This window comes from Meriones unguiculatus, chromosome 7, assembly GCF_030254825.1.
Source record: "Meriones unguiculatus strain TT.TT164.6M chromosome 7, Bangor_MerUng_6.1, whole genome shotgun sequence".
NCBI lineage: Eukaryota > Metazoa > Chordata > Mammalia > Rodentia > Muridae > Meriones > Meriones unguiculatus.
In genome coordinates this window covers 92,067,600-92,091,619 of record NC_083355.1, presented here as the reverse complement: position 1 = coordinate 92,091,619, position 24,020 = coordinate 92,067,600, and the positions used below count along the sequence as shown (strand labels likewise).

The window sequence follows — 24,020 nt, the reverse complement described above, 5'->3', positions numbered from 1 at the left end:
AACTCGGGTGGGAAATCAAGGCTCCAGACAGGGCGGTGACAGAACCGAGTCTTGGTGTGGAAAGATGGCTGTCAGTAACAAAGTATAACAGCTGTTTTTCTAGAAAAACCCAACCCCTCCCTTTCCTGAGGGAATCCTGCGCACCCCCTCCCATGACATTGGCTGTAACTGAGGCAAATGAGGCCCCACCTCAAAGACTCCAGGCCAAAAAGACGGTGTGTTTCTGGTCCCTGTTGCCATGGAAAACATCATCAGGTGGCTGGCAGTCTGGGCAGGGGTTGAGACTTCCTCTCTGAGTTGTATTATGGGATGTCACCTGGATGGCCGGTGAGACACTATAGGCCCTCTCTGCAAAGCAGGGGACCCGTGCTCTACCTTCCCTTCCCTGCTCTCTCCTCTGTGGCCCTTTCATGCCTCAGTCAGGGCCTTAAGCCCTTCAATTACACTAAGTGCTGGGAAGTGTAATGGCCCAGCAGGGGTCTGAGGTTTAGCCTGAGGTTACACAGCTCCTACTGGGCTACCCCCTCGTCAGAGAACCCCTGAAGCCTGTGGAGTCTTCTCGCTTTCTAGACAAGTCCGGGAGGGTAAGATCAGCTCAAGGAACTCTTTTCCCAGCTTCTTGGAGAGTCAGAAACTCATAGCTGGCCACGGCTAGCTGCCACACAGACACAGAAGCCACAGCCTGAGGGAGCAAAGCCAGGCTGGGATTCCCATGTAGTATTCTACCTACCTTCCCGTTCATCAGGGCCAGGACTGTGGGGCCATGGAACTCACGTGTGATAGCTGGGGTGGGGCCCAGCCAGAACTGCACAAATCCTAGATCAGTGCTCCCAAGGAAACTGGAAATACAACCTCTCACCCCACAGGAAGCTGAGGAGTGGTGAGGACCCCTCTGGTGCCAGAATCTGTAGGTAGCCCTGGGCGCCCTTGACTCCTTCTTCAGGGGGAAGCCCTGGCCAGTGGAGATGAGCGCTGCCAAAGACACGCAAGTGCCAGTTCTCGCCTGTAATCCCAGCACTAAGGAGGCAGAGGCAGGAGGATCTCCGAGTTTGAGGCCAGCCTAATCTACAAAGCAAGTTCCAAGACAACCAGGACAACATAGGGAGATTCTGTCTCTAAAACAAAGAAAGAAAAGGCCCACACTGCTTCACTGAGGCTCAGTATGGAGACTTTTTTCCCCCTTACCTTTCTTCCCTGTGAGAATTTAACATTCAATATTCTTAAGAAAGTCTAATCATTACGCGGCTATAATAGCAGGTACCTCTTAGGATAGATTATAAACCTGATTTTCATAGCCGCTTGGTCCAGTACCCAGGCTCCCGAAGCTCATCTTCTGTCACTAAGGGCCCCACGCCTCTGAAAATAACCCCTTAGCACCAGCCCTACTCCACTGGCTCCTGGGGTCAAAGAACGGCCAATAAAAGTTGGCTCGTTACTGAGCGCTGTCCTTTTCCTAGACCCCTACAGTAAGAAGTCTGTCTATATTTCCACTTTCCAAAGTTTCCATTACTTAGAATTGCAAAATATAAAGTGGAAGATTCCAGAAATAAACAATCTGTGATTTTTAAAGCTGTATGCTGTTTTTGGTAATGTGATGAACTCTCTCACCATCATTCGCTATCCTGCCGGGAAGCACATCATCCTTTTCTTTGGTGTATCCACACTGTATGTGCTACCCTCCCTATTGGTCACTTACTAGTTGACCTGTCTGTTGTTGGTTTTCAGTTCTACTATTGTGGTGTCACAGTGCTTGTATATAGGATTTGGTATGAGGCAGGTTTTCAAGTGTCGGCGAGGGGTCTTGGGACACATCCCCTAACCTCAAGGAAAAAGGACTACTGTATAGCAGCAATCCTCTGCCCTCCCCAAAGATGCTGTGCCTTGCCAAGACCAGCTTAAGGAAGTAGCGAATGTTTCTTGTTTCACATAATTGGTGGCCATATCTTCTTTCAATATTCTCCTCCAAAATCTTTCTTGCAATCTACCACAAATTATTCCAAAATCCAAAGAACAAGCAATAAAATTTGTTTTAAAGCTTTGCTACAAAACTGGCCTTGGCTGCGGGCAGAAATTGTTTCCTCAGTCTACCTCTTTCTTCTTCTTCTTCTTCTTCTTCTTCTTCTTCTTCTTCTTCTTCTTCTTCTTCTTCTTTTCTTCACCCTCTCCATCAGAACCCGGCTCAATCCTGACAGAATGACTGTGCCCCGTCCTCATATGCCCCCTTGTAGATCACCTACAAAACAAACAAACACCTCTTTTGTCTGAACAAAGCAAATTATACCTCTTGTCATAGATTTTATGAGGGTGTTTTATGTCAAAAGACCCCATTATTACCACCGTCATCACCAGGATGAGGACAGAGAAGAAGGGAGAGCTGCAGAGTCCTTGCAAATCTACTTAATTCAAGACCCAAGTGAAACTGAGATGCACCATTTATTTCATAGCCTGATTTTAAAATGTAAATCTGGGGACTAGAGAGATGGCTCAGTGGTTAAGAACACTGGCTGCTCAGCCCTCAAGTGGCAGCTCACAACCATATGTAACTCCAGATCCAGGAAATATGAGGCCTCTTCTGATCTCTGTGATTCCCAGACACATATGCGGTGCTCTTACATACATGCAGGCAAAATACCCATGCACATAAAATAAAAATAAATATAACTTAAAAAAAAAAAAGCCATCTGGTATGGACTGTTTCCAATGACATTAGCTACTCTCTTACGATACGGTTTTAAGTCCTGACTTGTTTTTCATCTTCTGGAACTCCCATAACAGATGCACTAGTGGACATTTAGGTTTGGGTGGTGGTTATTACTAAGAAAGCCTTGCTGAGTGTCCGTGTAGACAGCTCTTTATGTGCAGAAGCCTCTTGCTTCATAAAAAAAAGAAAAAACCAAACCACAACAGCCATGAAAATCAAAGGCATCCCCCTCCACTGCACAATTTTCGTCCAGTTATTTAACGCAATAAATCCTTCTCTGTCACTCATGAGTCGTATCCAATACATGTCATGGTTGGAGTAAAGAGATCTTACTCTGCTGTTTCCCAGAGATCTAGGCTGTCTGCTTCTATGATCGCTCTGGTGGGAGGAAGGGGAGAGATCAATTATCCACTGGCCTTTGTAGCTCCCACCCTAAAAGACCACATGCTCCATCCCTGAGCACTTCAAAGCAAGTTCTGTGACTCAGCCCAACTTGCAGAAGGGTGGAGAAGTAGGATCCTGCCTCATGCCAGGATGACTGACTGTGGGAACGCTCCTAAGTTACAGATGGGGCTTGCTCTGTGCTTGGAAGATAACCCATTATCAGGTTAAGAAGAACATTTGTGAGCTTCACTTAGAGTTTGCGAAGATGCGTCTGTCTCTGTGAGGAAGTGGTGCCAGTGTTTGTCGATGACTTCATGCCTTCTGTTTGATGAGCAGATGTGATCCCCCACCCAATTACTTTATTAGAGCATCCATATCTTATCCAGGACCTTCTCCTCCATGGCCCTCCTCAACTGCATTCCCTGGCTCATGCCTTCTTCTGCTTTAGAGCTCACGTGTCCACTCAGCAACATTTCCCGGGTAATACATGACATATGCTGTTCTTGGCATTTGGGGGACAGCACTGAACAAAGCAGACCAAAGCCCTTGTGCACGTGGCTCTCACATGAGAAGTAGAAAAGAAACATATGCACAGAGAAAGAAATGAGTAGACCAGAGGCCATGCTATCAGTCTAGGGGGAGAAGGAGAACAGAGAGAGAATGGGTGAAGGGTCAGGCTGGAAAAAAAATCATTTCAGGGTACTGTCTCAAAACAGGGGAAGGGGAAGGCAGATTTCTGAAGACTATTCTAGAAGGAGTCAGCTCCATGGCAGAGGCTCTAGGGTAGGAGATGCTTCATCTGATAAAGAGCCGAGTTGGATGGGTGAGGTTGGGAAAGGAGAAGAACTAGGAGGGGCAGTGAGGAGGGCCTTGGGGGTCACAGGAGGTCCTTGGGTACATCTAGGAGCAAGATGAGGACTCTCACAGGCTTGAGCCAGGAGAGGCAGAATCTGACTTGTGCTTTGAAAGGCTCTGCAGGATGGCAGTGTCCGCTACATTTAGGACAAGGGTAGAAAAAAGAGGATGAGGTGAGAAATCTTTTACTGTAAGTCAAGTATGCATAACCTGATTAATGAGCTCTAATATGTGCAAATTTTATGGTTATTTAGTTTATGTTTATGTTTTGTTTGCACGTATACCTGTCTACCCCATGTATGTCTGGTTCCCTCAGAGGCCAGAGAGATTAGATCTCCTGGGACTAGAGTTACAAACTATTGGGAACTACCTTGAAGGTTCTGGAAGTTGAGAATTGAACCCGAGTCTTCCGGAAGAACAGCAAGTGCTCTTGACCATTGAACCACCTCTCCAGCTTCCAATGTCTTTACACATGAAAAAAATAAATTAATAAGCCAGGTGTGGTGGCACACACATGCAATCCCAGAGGCAGAGGATTGCTGTGAGTTCGAGGCCAGCCTGGTCTACAAAGCGAGTTCAGGACAGCCAAGGCTACACAGAGAAACCCTGCCTTGAAACAAACAAACAAATGAGTCAGGAGACTTAAGAAATTTGAAATCAACTTGGACAACTCGGGGAACTCCTGTCTTAAAAGGAAAAAAGAAAAAAAAAACAAAACAAAACAGGGGACACAGAGGTGGCTCAGGGTGGGAACACTGCCATCTACAAACCTGGCAACCTGAGCTGCTTGATCCGTGGGTCTGTGTGGTAGAAGGAGAGAACTGACCCTCTGATCTCCATATGTTCTATGGCACATGCACACACGGATGCACAGAAAACAGAAACAAAACCAGTTGAAAATGCTCTTATAGTATATGGAGTAGCAAGTAAAGGTGTTCTCAATCGCAGTGGATGGAGAAGACACGTTTGGATTCCCAAGGAAAAAACCATCGCTAGTTCAGATGGACTAGCGATGGCACGTGGAAAGATAATGGGGGAAGTCAGAATGAGACTAGCAGTGAGGGCCTGGCAGTGGACAGCCCTGACAGACTCAGGATGTGGCTGCGAGACCTTGTGAGCAGAAAGAGTTTCAGAGGAGAACCAAGAAGTTTTTCCTTTTTGTTGTGACCGCTTTTAATACTGTGACAGAGCTGGGCGCAGTGTCGCACAACGCTAATCCCAGCACTCGGAGAAGCAGAGGCAGGAGGATCTCTGTGAGTTTGAGGCCAGCCTGGCCTACAAAGTGAGTCCAGGACAGCCAAGGCTACACAGAGAAAACCTGTTTAGAAAAAAAAAACCGAATTATCAAACAACAACAACAAAAATGAGATGGAGGGCTGGAGAGATGGCTCAGTGGTTAAGAGTGCTGGCTGCTCTTGCATTTGATTGGGGCTGCAGTTCCCAGCACCCACATGTGAGGCTGATCACAACCGCCTGTAACTCCAGCTCCAGGGCATCTGATGTGCTCCTCTAGGCTCCGAGCACCGTCAGGCACGTTCACATACCCACACACAGACACATAAGTAAAAGAAACCATTAAAACAAAAACAAAAACAAGACAAAGACCAAAGGAAGGAAGGAAAGAAGAAAAAGCAAGGTGAGATGGCCCAGCAAGAGAAGATACATAGGCATTTGCCACCAAACCTGACGACCTGAGTGTGATTCTGGGGATGCAAAAAGTAAGAGAGAACTGAGCCCACGCGTTGTCTTCTGGCCTTCCATGATGCTGTGGCATCATGCACACACACACAAACATCTATAGGGCTGGAGAAACAGCTCAGTGGTTAAAAACACATACTGTTCCTGTAGAGGGCCAGAGTTCTGTTCCCAGCACTCTCAGTTGTGAGCTGCCTGGGACTCCAGCTTCCGGAAGCCATTACCTCCCTCCCCGCTTTGGGCACATTCATAGACACACATAGGTACACAAGAAAAATAAATAAGAATTAAAAAAAAATCTAATAAATGAATAAATAATAGAAACAAACTTACAAAACCAAATGCATATACGCTCCTTTAAAATTTACAGCCCGCAGGAAAAAAAGAAGCCAGGCAGCAGTGGCCCACGCTTGTAAATCCCAGCACTCCGGAGGCGGAGGCAGGCGGATCTCTGAGAGTTTGAGTTGGGCAAAGTCAACACTGCACTTTTGTCTTTCCTGCTGCGGCTGCTAACGGCGTTAACGCGCTGACTTTCACGTGGGCTTGTGTTCCAGTCTCACGGAGGCAGCCGGGAGTGGAGTGCTGGGTGGGGTGTAAATTTAACTCTGCGAGCTTCTGTAACTCACTTTCTGCAAATCGTATCATTTGCATCCTCATCAGCAGGTCCCAGTTGGTAATCTTTTTTTTATTCTGGCCACCCGGTGTATCATTTTAGGGAAAAAAAATCGGCCCTCATAGATTAATATATTTAAGTGTTTAGTCACAAGGGAGTGGCACTCTTTGACAGGATTAGAAGGATTAGGAGGTGTGGTCTTGCTGGAGGAAGTGTGTTTTTGAGGTTTCAAAAGCCCAGGTTTATGCTCACTCTCTCTCTCTCTTACACACACACACACACACACACACACACCCCTCTGAAATGCTTTCTTTCATAACAGTTGCCTTGGTCACAGTGTCTCTGCACAGTAATAGAGCAAGGACTAAGACAAAATGTAAGAATCTTTGTATGCCCTGGATTCCAGACCCTTATCAAATTTCTGAGCATTGCCTTCCATTCTGTGGGTTACGCTTTAGTTTCGTCCTGGCTTGTGGGATTTGAGATGTTTTGTCGTATTAATAAAGAGATAATTCTGGGGCTGGTGAGGTGGCTCAGTACATAAAAGCCCTGCCTTTTGAGCCTGGTGAGCTGAGTTTAATCCCCAGAGAAAGCAACAGCTCCGGGTGAGGTGGGGTATGGAGGAGGAAGAGGAGACCATTGTGAAAAACTATCAAAGAGACAGGGCCATGGCGAAGTGCAGGGTTTTTGACAGGTAAGGAGCTCCGGTCATATATGGCTTTCTTGGGAATGCCTTCCGACTCCAGGTAAGGTCACAGCCTCTGTTCGGCTCAACTTAGCACTCGCTTGACCTTAGAGCGCAGGAATTGCTGGGTAGATCTGTGAGGCCAACGAGGCATCCCCTACACTCGGTCCTGGGCCAGAGTAAACACCCAGCAAAGAAAGCTTGACTCGCTGAAGTAGTGAATGAGGAAAAAGTCTCCTTTGCGGTACGTTTTCATTTGGCAAAGAGGTCTGCGGCAGACCCTCCCACACCCCTGGGTGACAATAGACCTCTTCTCCCCGCCCTACACTCAGACTCATCCCGCATTCCTCCCCACCCACTCACTCCCAGCCCCGGTTCCTCGGCCTGGCAAACTCTAGGGCTTTAAGGGCTGTCGGAACCCGAGGAGGACGATGATTGGAGGTTTATTCTAACGGGTTGAGGATGAGCTCATCCGTAGCCAATGGCCGGCAGGCACCCGGCTAGACGCCCCACCCCCGCCCCCGGGCACCTGCGGAAGGGTGGTCGGCAGGGATCCCTGCGGAGGTGAAGGGACTGCGGGATAGGCGGGAAGGCCCGGAGCTCCGGACAGGTACAGTGCTTGCTCTTCAGCCATCCTCCGAGGCGGGGAGGAGCCTTCCTCTCCCTGCCTAAGCCTGACCCCCCTGGACGTTCCCTGGAGTGATGCACCTTGTGTGCCGGGGACGTGCGCGCTCCGCTTGTGCTTGACAAGTGTAGTTTTGGGCATGCGGACCCGAGAGCTGGACCCCGAAACCCGCAGCCCTGCGCAGCAGGCGCTGGTGCCCCAGCACAGGCCTCGAGGCTTCCTGACCCGCTGGGCCTGGCAGAGCAGGAAGGCCGCCTTTCTCCACCTCCTGGCCTCATCCAAAGCTCAGCTCCTGGCTGCTGGGGGGATGTGCGTCTCCTTCCCACTCCTCCCTTTATCCTGGGCCTCTTTCGGGGGGCTGGGGGGAAGGACCCGGGAATAAAAGCTGCCCCCTGGCTATTTTCCAGGGTAGTTGAGACAGCAAAAGTGGCTGCTGGGCTGCTGCGGGGGACAGAAACCACGCTGCTGGCTGCTTTCTCTCTGCCCCTTCCCCTCTGGCAGCTCCCTCGAGCCTTTGGTGTATCACAGTGCTTAGGGAGGAGTCGCTGTCAGATCCTCGGGAGGGCACGCTGGCCCCTGGACTTCTGGGAGTCAGGAGGAAACGCTGTAGCCCTCACAGGGCTGGGTCACCCTGACACTCTCTGAACTCCACTTGATCTGACAGTCATCTCCCAGTGGGGCTTTGATGAGCTCTGCGCTCCCCGCTTGGGGCCCCCTCACTGACTCCTGACCTCAGGGCCAAAAAGCCTAGACCTGTGTTTTGTCTCCGGGGAGAGGTTCCGTGGGCTGAATGAAGCCCAAGGCTGAATGGAATTCCACAAGGAGAGCGGGGAGGGGGGAAGGAGTGAGGTGTGGGACCAATGGGAACAGAAGCCCTGAGCCAGTGTGTGACTTCCGGTGTGTTTACTATGTGCTTGACACTGGGCTCGCTCTGTGGACACCCCAGGAAGGCAGCCGTCTGTCACGGGTGTCCCCGGCCCTCATACACACAGCGCGCTGGGGAAACACTTGCAAAACCGAAGTTGAATGGAAGAAGGAGAAAGGCCCCAGCTGTGGCATTCTATTTTTGCCAACGGGGAGGTAGGACCAGCTCAATGAAGGGACCTTGGCATCGCTAACTCGAATCCCTCCAGCCTTTGGATGTGGGTATCAGTCTCTGAGGTTTAGCGGAGGAAGCTGGAGTACGGATAGGGGCGTGGCTCCAGGCGAGCATCTCCCCTAAGGCATTTGCGTCCTGCAGGTCGCAGCTGCGTGGGGGGGCCCTATGAGCCTGGCAGCCTGTGAATGTCCTCCTGGCCCAGGCCCGGAGCCAGAGCCCTGTTCACGGGCACGCTCCCAGGCCGGCATGTACCTGGAACAGATCCGTAGCCGGGTCACTGCGGGGACACCTGACACGACCAAGCGGGACTACCTGGTGGATGCAGCCGCGCAGATCCACCTGGCGCTGGAGCGGGATGTGAGCGAGGACTACGAGGCGGCCTTCAACCACTACCAGAACGGTGTGGACATGCTGCTCCGCGGTGCACATGGTGAGGGCGGCCATGTGTGGGGACAGAAGGCAGGAAGGCAAGGGCTGGTGAAGGAGCTTTGTCTGTCCCTATTAGGGGTGTAGGACACTGTGCTGACCCTACCAGGCCTCCATGAAGGACAATGAAGACTTGGATTTATTAAGGCTTTTCTACATGATAGACACCATTTGGCTTTGACTATATTAACTCACTTGAGTCTCACATTAATAGACTTTTTATTGCATGTAGTTACAAGTATACAGGAATTATTATTATTATTATTATTATCTTGAGACAGGATTTCTCTGTGTAGCCTTGGCTGTCCTGAAACTTGCTCTGTAGATCAGGCTGGCCTCAAACTTCACACAGATCCACCTGCCTCTGCCTCTCGAGTGCTGGGATTACAGGCGTGCGTCACTACTGCCCGGCCTAGGCATCACCACCATTGGAGATAGGTCTTTCACTGTTGCCCAGGCCAAACTGCCTATCCCAGCCTCCTGACTCCTCAGACTACAAGTGCGTGGGGCTCTGGGAAAGAGCTAATTTTCCAGATGAAGAAATTGAGGCATGGAGCAGTTAAAGAGCTTGAGCAGGGCTGCACAGCTACCAAGGGGAACATTAGGAGTTGGAATGTTTCAGCTCTTGTGGCTATGTACCTGTCTCAGTGCACTTGGTCAGCCATGGAGCTGGGCTGGGCTTGCACTCCAGAAGAGGGGAGAGGGCTGACTGACACGTGGGAGGGAAGAGCAAGGTGGAGAAAGCAAGGGGAGGGAGGAGGAAAACTGAGGCCAGACAGGCCTAGCACGGGACACCTGGAAGTGAACACTAACATGAATGCTCAAGGACGGTATGTGTGTCGTCCGGGGGAGGCCTGGCAGGGTTCCCAGGAGAGGGAGGGAGGCCCAGGCTTGGAGGGGACAGGGAAGAGCTGATGGGACAGAATGAGGCATTGCCATGCAGAGGCCAGTCTGAGACTCAAGGGCCTTGTGGCAGGCTATGGTGACTAGCGTCACCAGAGTCACTGTTGAAGAGACCCTACAGTGCCTAGGCTTCAGGAGGGCCTGATGCCTTCCTTTTCTACCTAATCTGGTCTCCAAGTCCTGCCCTTTTTCATATCGGGAGGCAGAGATTTAGAGGCACTGTTCTCTGCAAGGTGGAGAAACTTGCAGAGAACAGTGCCTCTAAATCTCTGCCAGTGGCTCTCCTCTTCTGAAGGAAAGGGGTATGCAAATCTCCACCTTGTCCCTTCCAGGACGTGAGAACAGCCAGGGAGGTGATGGGTACCGACTGTAAGGAGCAGCTGGCTGAGGGGTGGCTATGGTTTCCGGTTCCCTCTTGCATCTTTCTTCTCAGCCCTTGCCCTCAAACACGGAAGGGGGCGGTTGAACCAGCTAAATCTGTCTGGGAAGTAGGAGTCATTGGCCGTGACAGGCAGAGGTAGTTAATAGGAGCTTGTGTTTCAACCCACCAGTAAGCCCAGGATAGAGGATAGGGGGCAGTTCTGGCGACCACAGATAGTGACCCCTGGTCCCCCACAGTTGACCCCAACAAGGAGAGGTGTGAAGCTGTGAAGCTGAAGGTTGCCAAGTACCTACGGAGGGCAGAGGAGATCTTTAACTGCCACCTGCAGCGGACGCTGGGCACTGGAGCTTGCCTCAACACGGTGAGGAGACCCTCCCCGGATCCCTGAGGAAGAGAAAGAGGACTCTGGGGAGACACAGCCACCCCACCCCCACCCCCACTTCCCTCCTGCTGCAGGGAGGAGTGGGCAGTGGAGGGTGTGAGTCTGAGCGGGAGCCAGGATTGCCCTCCCATCTTTCCTCTCTCTCCCACACCCTCACACCTCATTCAGCCTCACAGAGCACTTGGCACACACGCTTGGCATGCATGACTTCACCACCCGCCCCGGTTTGCGTGTGACTCCATGCCATTCTCACACGCACACTCAGAGCCTCCGGATTCTGTAAGTATTTGGAATGTACACACACACACACAATGCATCCACGTGCTTCTTTTGCTTTCCTAACCCAGTAGTCAACCACATTCTTCATGCCACAGGCCTGCACAGTGCCCTCCTAGGCCCACTGTCTCCTAGAGCTTGCCTTTCACAAAGGTAGGTTGTCTGGATTTTGAGTCCGAGACCCACATGTGCCCACCCAAACCCTGACAGCACCTGCGCCTCACAGACAAGGCTTTTGAAAAGTGCTTCTAAAGCCCCAAAGAAGCAATCCTTGTATGGCTGTGTAGGGGCTGAGCACAAAGAAAGATAGCCTGGATGCCTTGAACCAGGTGTGCCCCCCACCCCAAACTCTGAATCAACAGCAGCTTCTCTGCTCACCCCGCCCGGACCCCAAGCTCTATCCACTGTGGTCCTCAGTATCTAGAAGCCCCTCCCTGCAGCCAGGGCTGAGGCAGCCTCAACTGAGGCCTTGTCTCCTCCGCAGGGTTTCAGCAGCCTGAGGCTCCGGCCCATCCGCACACTGAGCTCTGCTCTGGAGCAGCTGAGGGGATGCCGGGTCATTGGGATCATCAAGAAGGTGAGCAGGTCCTAGGGTGTGGGAGGGTGAGCAGATGTGTACAGTCGGGGTGGGGGGGTATGGATGAGGGAGGGGAGGGGCAGGAGGGAAGGCATCTGTAGTAGCTGCCTGCATCCAGAGGGTGGTCCTCAGAGGGGCTAGCGGCTAAGTCCAGGGATTCCTCTCCTCCCCTCAGATACGCCAGTCATGTTCTAGAGAGGGAAAGAAGGATGAGAAGAGGCAGTCTGTTTCCCACTACCCTCCAGCTCAGAAATAGAAAACCCTCCAGGACTGTGGGAGGAGCTAGACGGGGAACTGTTGAGCACTCACTGCCCTGCCCACTCCTGTCTCCCGAAGTTCTCCACCTTACATTCCCTCTGCACACCAGGACTGCGGCCCTGAGTCTCACTGCCGCACAGCTGAGCTGAAGGGCCCCTCTCCCGGTGGATACGTGCGCTTGAGGCGGCTTGCACTGTCCAGGGCCTTGGCAGCACCACTCTTTCTGGTGCTCCTGCTCTCCCATCTTGTACCCTCTCCCTTTCCTTTAACTCAGGGTGAGCAAAAGACAGGAGGTGGCATCCCAGCCCTTATTAAAGTGGGGGGATCTGAGGGACAAAGAGGTCACATAAGAGTTGAGCCTGAGCCATACATGGTAGAGCACGCCTTTGATCCCAGCACTCAGGGAGGCAGAGGCAGGAGGATATCTGTGAGTTCGAGGCCAGCCTGGTCTACAGAGTGAGCCTGAGACAGCCAAGGCTACACAGAGAAACCCTGTCTCAAACAAAACAAACAAACAAACAAGAGTTGCCCTCTGCCTCTAGCCCCAGGCTCCCTCAACACTCCTTTCCCAAACTGGCCATTTATGAGAGTCATCTGGTAAGTTTCTCAAACATAGATATCAGAATCCCATGCCAAACCTGTGGAGTCAGAATTTCTAGGGTTGAACCCAAGAATGTGTAGTTTAAAGCACTGGGCAATTTTGGCGAGTCTGGGAACCCATAGAGAAAAGTTAGCAGTGTGTGCTTCCCTGCCATATGGGAGGGCAGCGCGCTGCCTGGGGAGGCAGGCCTTGGTTTGGCTGATAAAGCACGGACAAAGTCCCCTCACAGCTCTGAGAACTGGTTTCCTTATTAGTAAAGTAGGGTGGGAATCCTCCCCACAGAGGGGTGATCTGGGAAAGAAATGAAACCATTTTTGGGAAAAGGCCTGGCGCATCCTGAGATACTTCATACATGTTGATGGTTCTGAGTGCAGCAACAAGAGAGGGGATGTACGAGTTCCCGTCTCCAGGCCTTGCTCCAGCTGCTTCTCCAGGGTCCCTGGAACAGGCCCCAGGCTCAAGGAAGGCCCAGCCAGCTTCCCATCTGCTGCAGTCTCCCCTCCCACTGAACTGTCCAGTGGCCACGGGCTGACCTTGGCTAAGCACAGCTGCTCTCACAGACAGACTGACCGCCACCGTTTCTCTGAGTGAGATGCCAGTTATGAAGAGAGGAGGTCCAAAGTAAACAGGTCTGGGGAGCCGTGAATGGAAGTTACACCACTTGTGTTTTAATTTTAGACATTAGAGCTGGGGTGTGCGTATAGAGGAGAGGTTCCCCAAGAGGGAATCTGACAGAACTCTGATTTGTTCAACCCTAGGACATGCCCCTGTGCAAAGCGTTTAAACATCAGTGCCCCGATGACTGTGTGGGGTCGGGGTGGCGGTGGTGGTATACGTTAAGGACTTCAGATTGCCTCTTTCCGTTTTCACTCTCTCTCAGATGCTCAAGTGGTGGATACCAGCTCCTTCCTGGGGTCCTTTTCCTCCTCTGGGTTATGCCCAAGCCCAGGGGACAGAAATTTCCCCAAATTAGGAAAGGTGTTAGGGCCATCAGTCCCATTCCACAGCTCTGCCCAGGCAGGTCCAGGCAGCAGAGCTGTGCTAGGTCTTGCTAGGTGGGAGCCTTCAGGCCCAGGAAGAGAGCCAAGGGCTTGCTCAGGACAATCCAGTGTCCCTTGAAGGTGCTGGCTGTGGGGCTGATGGGGCTGGAGAAGGGCCGGCAGGGATGGAGGTGGCAGAGAGCAGGGAAGTGAGCCTGTCAGGGACTAGGTAGGCAGCCAGGAAGCCCAGGGGCTGTTGTCAGGGTGTCTCCACCCTCCTCTGGACCTCCTCTGAGAACCATGCTCTGAGTCAGGCACGGGGAAGAAAGGTCCCCAAGTTTATTTTGTTTTATTTGGCTCAAATACAGGTGTTTTTTTAAAAATTGTTATCAACATTTTTTAATGTGTAGATTTCATATAATAGTCTGTATTTCAAGCTTCACCTTGGGAAAAAAAATCAGCTCTGGAAATGCTGTACTCACATTCCCATGTAGCTCTAGGTAGCCAAGGAGGAGCTGCCTACTTCTGATGGGACGCTGGCCTTGCCCACTCTCTGTTCCAACTTTGCTTGAGTGTCTCCTGCCCTCTAAGCCTTTGAACCTGTTTGAGCTGGGCATGGTAGGTGCCTTTAACCCCAGCCCCCTAGAGGCAGAAGCACATGATGCTCTGTGAGTTCAAGGCCAGGATGGTCTACATAACAAGTTCTAGGTCAGTCAGGGCTTACAACAAAGAGACCCCCATCCTAAAAACAAACAAGCAAACAAAAATCAAAACCACGTTTGGAGCCTTGGGGTTTGCTTGCTTCGAGAGAGGGTCCACCCAGGATTTAGATGCCCAGTGTGTCTGCAAAGACAGGCCTTCTCACATAGTTCACCTGGGCGCATCTCAGCGCTCTAAGAACTCCCGCCTGTCCTTTTCTTCCCTCCTGTGGTGTATGAGCGTGCGCTCGCGTGCGTGCGTGCGTGCGTGCGTGAGCTCCTACATACACAGATGCTAGGTGCCTCCTCTCTTACTCTCTTACTGTGCTGCCGTGGGGGCCCTCACTAAACTGGCTAGTGGCCAGCGAACCCCAGTGAACCTCTGTCTCTGCTCAGCTGGGCGGCCCTCTCCATGGGTGCCGAAGGCTTAAACCCGTGCTTTCACAGTAAGCGCTCCTGCCCGCTTAGCTGCTCTCCTAGCCCCTCGGGAGTGTGCACACACACTGGCAAGCGGCCACAATTGTCTTCCATTTTCCCAATTATAAGGCTAACATCCCATTTGTGGACTAAATTAAAATCTAGTGTCCTAGCTAGGCGGGGTGGCACAGGCCTGTAATCCCAGCACCCGGGAGGCAGAGGCAGGTGGAGGTCTGTGAGTTTGAGGCCAGCCTGGTCTACAGATGAGTTCCAGGACAGCCAGGGCTACACAGAGAAGCCCTGTCTCAAAAACAAAACAAAACAAAACAAAAACAACAACAAAAATCTAGTGTCCTGTGTTAGTTGTGTGGGCTCCATCACCCCTTGAGGTTGCTGGCTTTCTCATTGTACAGTGCAGAAATACATCTCAATCACGTAGAAAGCTGTGCTTGGCAGTGCTGTATTTTGATAACTGCCCCCACTTTTTAGACAGGGTCTCATGTCGTCCAGGATGGCCTCAAACTTACTATGGAGCCGAGGATGACCTTGAACTCCTTATTTTCTTGCCTCTATATCCTGAATACTGGGATGGCAGGTGTGTACCACTAGAGCCAGTTTATACAAAGCTGAGGAGCAAACCCAGGGTCGCGTGTTCGCCGGGCAAGCACTCTACCAACCAAGCCACATCTCCAGCCCCTTAGTAATTATCTTAAAGGGAACTAAACCAAGGCCCAAGGAAGCCAGGTGCTGGGTGTTGTTCTGTTCCCCCAAGCCACTTAGCAGAGTAAGAAGATTCTGGTTGGTTGGCTGTATCAATGGGAAAATGCCTGCTCTGCTAAAAAGACCTTCGAGAAAGACATGAGTTTAGAAGGAAGGAAGGAAGGAAGGAAGGAAGGAAGGAAGGAAGGAAGGAAGGAAGGAAGGAAAATCAATTCCCCATCCTGCCTAACTTGGAAGTAATTGTTGTTAATGTTTAGATCTAATTCCTTCTGAAAAGCAGGTTTAATGTGTTTTGAATACACAGGCATTTGACCCCTGGGTCCTCTTTCATTTCTGGTTCCCATCCTTGGCTGCGTTTCAGACTGTAAATCAGAGGAGGTGTCGGGGAATCCCACTCGGGGAAGGATGGTGGGGGAATTATCTGGGGGTGTCGATACTTGTGGGAAGCTTTTCTTAAATGACACCAGCCATTTCTGCCTCCTCTATCTTCAAATATTGCACAAGTTTGGTCAGGGAGGATCCGAGGCCAGCCTGAGTCAGTTAGGTCTCCTAGCCCTAAGAGGGAGACCTCTAGTGGTCAGAGGGGATACTGCTGCTCTGGTGGGGGTGTCTTGGTGTAGGAAGGAGATGGTGGGGGCTCCTCTAGCCCCCACACCTTTCACTTTGGCCCAGCCTGGCAGGCACTTACTCACCCCACACTCAGATCAGCCCGTCTGTGTTCAAACTGATGCTACCACGTTTTAGCAGTAGGGTTGCAAGTGAGCAATTTCACTTCTCAGAACCTCAATTTCACCAATAAAGAGGGTCACTAATAACTCACCTGGAGGGGACAGCACGCTGAAACAAGCTCTGTAAAGCCCTTAGCACAGAGCGAGCTCTTCACAGAGGGTGTCTGCTTCTTTTACGATGACACTGATAATTGCCGTGGATTGGGAGGATTTATACCTGGAGTCTCTGCTTTTACCGACAAGCACAATGACGCTACAAAGCATCAACTGCTGCGAGCCCCATTTTTAGGGGGGGTCTAGGGAAATGGCTCAGTTGGTAAAGTACCTCCCTGGCAAACATAAGGAGGACCTGAGTTTGATTCCCAGCAACTAGATAAAAAGCAGGACATAGTGGGGAACATGTCTGTAACCCCAGTACTGAGGAGGTAAACGCAGATCTCTGGAGCTTGCTGGCCAGCCAATCCAGCTGAATAGGTGAGCTCCAGGCTTAGCAAGAGGCTCTGCCTCAAAATATAAGATGGAGAACAATTAAGGAAGACATCCAGCATCATCATCTGGCCTACACACACACACACACACACACACACACACACACACACACACACACAAATACGAACACACGCACGCATGCATTCGAACACACACACACACAAAATAAGAACAAGGTTTAGAAACATTGCAAGTGTGGGATATTCTCACGGCTTTCATTAAGGGTTTTCCTATTTATGGCCTAACAAACCAGTGATATAGCAAAGGTGGATATTTACAAGTCCTCTTTAGTAGTTAAGAAAGTCAGTTTAGGGGTTGGAGAGATGGATCAGTGATTAAGAGCACAGGCTACTCTTCTAGAGGACCCAGGTTCAATCCCCAGCACCCACACGGCAGATCAAAACTGTCTGTAACAGTTCCAGGGGCTCTGACACCCTCACACAGACATACATGCAGGCAAAACACCAGTGCACATAAACTTAAAAAAAAAAAAAAAAAAAAAGGAAGAAAGGAAAAAAAGAAAGAAGAAAGGAAGAAAGTCAGTTTATCTGTCCATGCTCTAAAAATTGGGGCCCTGAGCTAGGGTATATAAACCGGTAACAGCTCTATGGCCTCAGTTCAGTCCCCAGAACCATAAAAAAACTGCAGGGCTCTTTTCCCTACTCCATCCCTAGGCAACAGCTTTCACCACTGTCTAGTACTGTGGGCCCAGCTCCCCACCCTGGCCAGCCTGTCTGGCCCTCACAAACTTCATTCTGACAGGATCCTGCCTTCCCACCCTGACACAGCCAAGTGGTCCCCTCCTTCCCTCTCCTATAGGTTGGTCCACCCTTGCCTGCCCAGGAGACGATTCAAGGGCCCGACTCCAAATCAGGCCCAGTGGACCACCACCTCTTAACCAAAGCCACCCTTCGGAGAGAGCTACTATCAAAGGGCCACCTTCTGGGTAGCTAGTGTGCACAGGCACACCCACTTTACCTAAAACAAAGTATGGCAAAGCAAAGAAATTCCTGAAGTGTGTCAAGCCTGCGGCAGTCAGCCTATTCCATCTGGAACCACATTCTCAAAAGCCTCAGGTTCACTTGTTTGCCGCTTGTTTTTGTTTTGAGACAAGGGCTTCCCATATAACCTTGGCTGGCCTTGAACTCACAGAGATCTGCCTGCCTCTGCCCCTGCCTCTGTGTGCAATTAAAGGCATGTTGTCACCATGCCTAGCCTAGTTTCACTTGTAAGTAAAGTTCAGAAGCATGGACTAGCTTCAAAATGCTTCAGCCATGCCACCTTCGGTTCCTGCCAGGATGCCAGCCTACAGTGGAGGGACTGAAGGGGCTAGCCTGGCTAGGGTGAGCAGGTAGGGGGAGGGGTGCTCTCGTGAGGGTTCTGGCAGACACAGCAGAGGGCTATTAGGCTACTTGCCCTCGTACCTGAAGTACCTACTTCCTCCTTGCACTGTGCAGGACTGTGGAGATTCCAGGCTGGACAGGATGGTCCCTGCCCTCATGGAGTCCACAACCAGGGGAGACAAGAGGTTAGATGGGGTGAGAAAGCCCCCCTGAGGGTGAGCCCAGAGATCACTGGAGATAGGGTAGGAGTCCCAGATGCTGAAGGAAGAGGCAGCAGAGCTTAGATCTTTGGCTATAGCAAGGGTAGGTAACTGGGACAGGACAAATGTAAGCCTCGGGCCATGGAAAGCCCAAGAACTAACACGTGCCTTTGACCGGTGCCTCCTGGACTTTGGCAGGTGCAGTTGGTCCAGGACCCAGCAACCGGAGGAACCTTCGTTGTGAAGGCAGGTGCTGCCTAGCTGCTGTCATGCTGCGCTTCTCTGGGAACTTTCTCAGAGCTCCTGAGACCCCTGCCCACCTTCTCCCCAGAATGTACATAGGACGTCCATGCTCCCTCCAAACCCAAAAGCTGCCCGTTCTTCTGAGCATTGCCCAAGGCTCCAAAGACCGACACACATGCACACTATTGCATTCCCGGACATGGATTCCAGGGCATTATTAGGGGTGAGGGATGGGCCAGGAACTGGGAGAAGCAGTTGTACTCAGTCTAGCTCCCAGTTCATACCCTAGTGTCCTGAAGCCAGAGCCGTGGGCCATGTCAGCTCATTTACACACCCTATCCCCTCCCCAGAGCCTTCCCAGGTGTCACACAGTGAGCCGGGAGCGGCTCACCATCATCCCACACGGAATCCCGCACATGACTAAACTCTTGCGGTACTTCGTGAGTGAGGACTCCATCTTCTTGCACCTGGAGCATGTGCAAGGTGAGGGGGACCTGGGGAACCCTGTCGCTTCCAATGAACTTTGGGGTATCGCTGTTCTCCCCCACCCGGGCAAAGTTTGCGGAGCCATGAGGAGGGATGTGGCTCGCTCCAGATGTGTGGTGCAGACAGGAAGCCAGCGTTTCTGAAGGCTGAGGGCAGGGCCAGGCTACTGGGGACCTCTGTGTGGGACGGAGGGGGGAGGGGACATCCTGGGGAGGATGTCTCCACCCGAGGCAGGCGAAGGAGGGCATTTCTTCAGCTGTCTTCTTTGCTACCATTTCCTGGCCAGTGTCCATCCTTGGATAGCCACACAGAAAGGTTGGTGACTAACACGGTAGAGACAGGAAGTGAGGCAGGAAGCAGAGAGTCAGTGGCTTTAAAACGCGAGGCACATCCTTGGGTCATGGCGCGGCCACTGTAAAGCCATTGCTTGGCTTCCTGACCCTCTGTGTTACCACTCTCCCTCTAACAAGAGGACGTTTACCTGTTGAACGCTGGTGTGCAAACGAACCGGTCTCCACTCAAACCAAGTTCGCTAACAATCGGTTATGCAGGCTGTGAGGCGCCCCGGAAGTGGGTCAGAGCAGGGTGGTTAGAGTGCGGAGGAGGCAGAGGGGGCATGCCGAAATACCGGGAAGGTAGGACCGGGCCTGGACTCCTCCCTCCCTAGACTCTCACTCCCTGTTTGGCCCAGGAGGCACTCTTTGGTCACATCTACTCTCCCAGGCCCACTTGCAATATTCTGGGCTCAAGTCTGGCTCTGCCCAGGAGAAGCCAATACCTCAGTCCAACACCCACCTCAGCCTCGTGACCCCGGCGAAGCTCCCAGCATGCCACACCCTCGGGCAGAACAGAATCCCAGTGGAGCCTCCGTGGACTTCTCAGAGCCTTCCCCCAGCCAAGGAGATCCCGTCCCTCCAGCTTCAGAAAGAGGTTGACGGCCAATCTTCAGCCAGAACCAGTGCTTCCTGCTCTTCAGCCCCCACACAGGCCCCGTGTGGCCACTTCCGCAGCCAAGTCAGGCGAGCCGGCCAGAGTTCAAACCCTGCACCCACTCGGAGGCTTCACTGGGTACGAGAAGGGGCTGACCGGGTGCTAGGGGCCTATGGCCGAGGAGGCAGAGGTCAGAACCCCCCATCAGCAAACAGGGCCGGCCGGGGGAGTGGACAAGCCGCTTGGAGCCTGAGGGAGGACCAGGTGAAGCAGTGGGCGGCTGAGATTCTGCTGGCCCTGGAGGCATTGCATGAGCAGGGGGTGCTGTGCCGGGACCTCAACCCACAGAACCTGCTTCTGGACCAGGCAGGTAGGAGCTCCAGCCCCCCCTGCTCCCGCTACTCAGGTGGGAGTCCAGGGTCAACAGGACCCCCAGGATTACAAGGCTACTCGCTGTGCCTCCCCACTCACCTTCCTTCATCTGTCCCTTTATAGAGGACGTGAACCTGGGGCAGAAGCTTCAGGAACACCCCTGGGCCCTGGACAACAAGGGGCTATGCCCTTAGGGAGACTTCACATGGGATAACCTTTAACCCCTGACATGACTGAATTGGGGGAAGCCTTGGGGACTGCTTCGAGATTCCAGCTCCTCAATGGTATTGTTTCAACTTTCCCCCCATCTTTCCTCCCTACACATCCTGAACAAGAAGGTCACATCCAACTTACGTATTTTGGCCAGTGGTCAGAAGTGGAACCCAAGTGCAGCCAGGAGGCTGTGGACTGCCTGTACAGTGCTCCAGGCAAGAGGGGAGTTGGGAGAGGGTCCTAGATCTTGGGTGCCTTTGTATGGGTTAAGGACTGGATGGGTGGTGATTGGTAGGATGAGGACAGAAGGGGCCCTTTTATGTAAAATGGGGATGTATGTGTTCTTGTTCTCACAGAGGTTGGCGGCATTTCCGAGCTGACTGAAGCCTGTGACTGGTGGAGCTATGGGTCACTTCTGTATGAGTTGCTCACTGGAACGGTGAGTAGCTGGGCAGGGTATAGAGCCCTGGTGGGGCCCACTGGGTACAGGCAGAGCAGCCAGCCAGGGTCAACACAGAGCCTGCCTGGTTCTCCATGCCTGACCTTTGGGCTGGATGTCCTTCCACCCATCAAAACAGCAGCAACAGAGGAAGTCAATCCTACCACGAGGGACTGTGGCTAGGGAGGCTGTCTGCTTCCATGAATTATGTGAGTTGGGATAAGCAGAGGTTTATGGAAGAGTGCACCTGGCAGTAGATTTGCAGAAGCCAGTGACCCTTCCCCGGAAGGCCTCTAGATTGTATCCTAAAATCTCCTTTTCCTACTATTCACTCCCACTCGGCCTTCAAGGCGACAATCTCTAGGCTTCAATTCAAGAAGATGGGAGAAAGCTCTTCTGTCCAAGCCAGCAGCCACCTCATCAGCCAGGTCAGCCAAGCCCACTTTGGGAGGAAGCTTGGCTGGTAAAGTGTCCACTGCTCAAGCATAGAGACCTGAGTTTGGTGGCCAGCAGCCACATAGAAGTCAAGTGCGATGACACACATCTGAGACCCTGCACAGGGTCTGGGGTGAGACAGGCAGATTCCCAGAGCTTGCTGGTCAGCCAGGCGAGTCCAGCGAGACCCTGCTCAGGAAAATGAGGAAAGCAGTAGAGGAAAAACCCAACTTCAACCTCTGGCCACACACACACACACACACACACCTACTTGACAAGGCTTTGTCCTCTGTGCTCCACTCAGATGAGCTCAGAACTGTATGGGGGGGCCAAGCAAGTTGGGAGAGAACAAACTACAGTTTGAGGGGTACCAGCAAACTATGGTGTGACATAAAGGACAGACCTGACCTGCTTTTGTTCACCACGGCTCAGGGCCTCTGAAAACCCTTTATGCAAGTAGCCCCAAGTCCCATATGACTCTCTCCTGCCTTTCCTCTTGCAGCTTATCCTTACCTCAACATATTTCTGCTTGTCACTGCACTCCTGCCTTGGCATTAATGGCTGCCTGTGTAGCTTGTGGAGGCTTTTTTTTCTGTAAGGAAAGTTCTAGCGCTGTTCCTGATAGCATCTACTCTAAAAACAATGGAGACACTGGTTCTAACAAGCTGCAAGTCCGGTGCTAATCCAAGTCCTTTTTCCTGAGCCAGCTTGTCTTTCATGTCAGGGTTGTCTTCTTCCTGGACTGTGTCATGGGGGAGGGGAAGTCTTGGCTGCCACTAGGGTGTAAGCTTCCCTAAAGTGGCCTCTCCTTGTACCCCCTGCCACCCAGGCACTGTCCCAGAACCACCCCTCAGGATTCCAGGCCCACACCCAACTCCAGCTGCCTGAGTGGCTCAGTCGCCCAGCGGCCTCTCTGCTGACTGAGGTGAGGTTGCTGCCTGACCCAGAGATAGCTTATTGGTATACGGGTGGGGGATGAGAGGAACTACCTGTTCACGTTGATACAAGCGCTGGAAAGCACGAGGGCAACAGGACAGTAAATGCCCACAAATGCCTGTGCTAGCTACCACCATCACTGGGAGGGCCTTACTGAACTCCCCAGGGATTCTGGTGACAGAGGTCCTAGGGGGTGGATGCCTCCCTCCATGATGGGGAGGGGCTGCAGAGTGCTGAATCAGTCTCTCCCCACAGCTGTTGCAGTTTGATCCCCAAAGGCGCCTAGGTGCTGGAGGTGGTGGTACCAGCAAACTCAAGTCCCACCCCTTTTTCAGTACTATCCAATGGAGCCGACTAATGGGGTAAGAGGTCGGTAAGTGGACAAAAAAATCTGGCCTGGTTCTCTCGGCTGTCTGCCACCTGGGCTGGTCCTTCTCACCATGAACTCCAGGGGAAGAACGTGGGGCAGCGACCTGTGGCAGCACCCTGATCAGAACCTGCTTGGGCCTCTGACTGATGACTGCTACTGTCCTCAAAACCAAACCAAACCCAGCGCCTGGAGAAGCCGCTAGAGGGGCAATGAGCTGCACCCTGATGAGCAGCCAAACTCACCAGTCCACAGACATCTGTTGAACACATGCCCTGTACCTTTAGCTGGGACCTGTCACGTTAAAGGGCGCCTTCTGTCGCTCCAGTTCCAAACAGCTGAACAGCTGCTGAGCTAACTGACAGGTCTGGTGACACTGCCATGTTGTATACCACTTAAACATCTCAGGACACTGGACCCCTGGCTCAGTAGACCCGAACCAAGACTGGCCTGGGTCTACTTCAGTCTGCAGGGTGAAGTGGGCAGGTGCGTGTGTGGCAGGGGTGGTATGACCACTCCCCACTCCTGATCCTTAACTTTTGGTTTCTGACTTCAGAGAATAAAACTGAGGGGGAGAAGCCAGTGTTAAGAGTGAGTAAGGAAGCACTTTTAACCATGTAGCCGGAGTCTGAAAACAGAAATAAAGAGCTTTATTCTCTGGCTGGCTCTCCTGTGTCAGAAGAGCCTGTTCCACAGGACCAACAGCAGATTCTTTTCTTGGGTGTTGGTTGTTTTCCACTGTACATTTTGGTATGAGCTTCAATTCACTGCCTGCCCTGATTTTCCAATGAGATACCGCAGAAAATATGGACCAGTTTTACCCAGTGCCTTCCTTCTGCCAGGTATCTCTGGTGTCTTAAGAGCTGGGTAAGTGGTATGTATCTTCAGAGATAGCCCCTCCCTAGGTTTGAGGGCTTGCCTCAGGACAACCCAGTTACTGGGGTATGGCATATACAACAAAGTTTCGCTTGACCAAACTTCAGATCTTTCTAGTGTGTCTACAGATTAGGTGGCATCTGGCACCGTTTGTTTACTCATTGGGCAACTCAAACGTATGTGTCTGTGTGTTCGTCCTGGCAGTGCCTGGGGTTTGTCCACCCTCTACTAAAGTCTTTCTGTGGCACCTTTGCATCATTAATGTAGTCAAAGTGACCTGCAAGGAAGCAGCCTGGGGAACAGCCTCAGGAAAAGGGAGGAGGGGGAAGAGAAACATCTGAGGTCGTGGTGCCCGAGGAACACACTGCCTTAATCCTCACAGTGAGCTTGTGGAAGATTCTTCTGAGAAAACAAGAGGCTTTTGAGAGGTTAACTTGGAGCATGCTGGAGCTGGCTCACAAGTATAGGTTCCCTCTGTGGTAGCCCATAATGCCAGACTTCAGTCACTGCTTCATAAAGCACACCTCACTTCTGGGCCTGCCCAGCCATCACACTGTACATTCGGTACTCAGTTGAGCCATCAATTCGGAACACCATGGTCCCAGTTCTGACAGGGCTTATAGATGGCCATTCAGTAAAACAGAACTAATGGCTACTCCAGATGTTTTACCAGAAAAATCAAAACT

At 51.9% G+C, this 24,020-nt stretch overlaps 1 protein-coding gene across 4 annotated transcripts; it reads left to right on the top strand.

The window, feature by feature from the left end:
- The first annotated feature begins 7,404 nt into the window (after positions 1–7,404).
- Positions 7,405–23,119, top strand: Rps6kl1 (ribosomal protein S6 kinase like 1). Of its 4 annotated transcripts, none has more exons than XM_060387874.1 (11): positions 7,405–7,543; positions 8,799–9,057; positions 10,605–10,729; positions 11,511–11,603; positions 18,236–18,283; positions 18,631–18,763; positions 19,458–20,066; positions 20,404–20,496; positions 20,638–20,720; positions 21,985–22,080; positions 22,347–23,119. In XM_060387874.1, exons 2-11 carry the CDS (start codon positions 8,823–8,825, stop codon positions 22,455–22,457), a joined length of 1,626 nt encoding a protein of 541 aa, XP_060243857.1. In that variant the 5' UTR covers positions 7,405–7,543; positions 8,799–8,822; the 3' UTR covers positions 22,458–23,119. The 4 variants fall into 4 exon arrangements, with proteins under 4 accessions (XP_060243857.1, XP_021489848.1, XP_021489849.1 ...); XM_021634173.2 differs by having other exon boundaries at positions 8,799–9,087; positions 20,407–20,496; XM_021634174.2 differs by having other exon boundaries at positions 8,799–9,087; positions 22,427–23,119.
- Positions 23,120–24,020: the final 901 nt, after the last annotated feature.

Coding starts and splice junctions, on each gene's coding strand:
- Rps6kl1 (XM_021634172.2), top strand. CDS start 8,823: ATGAGCCTGGCAGCCTGTGAATGTCCTCCTGGCCCAGGCCCGGAGCCA. Junction 11,604..18,235: donor TCATTGGGATCATCAAGAAG/GTGAGCAGGTCC, acceptor GGACTTTGGCAG/GTGCAGTTGGTCCAGGACCC. Junction 18,284..18,630: donor GAGGAACCTTCGTTGTGAAG/GCAGGTGCTGCC, acceptor TCCCCTCCCCAG/AGCCTTCCCAGGTGTCACAC.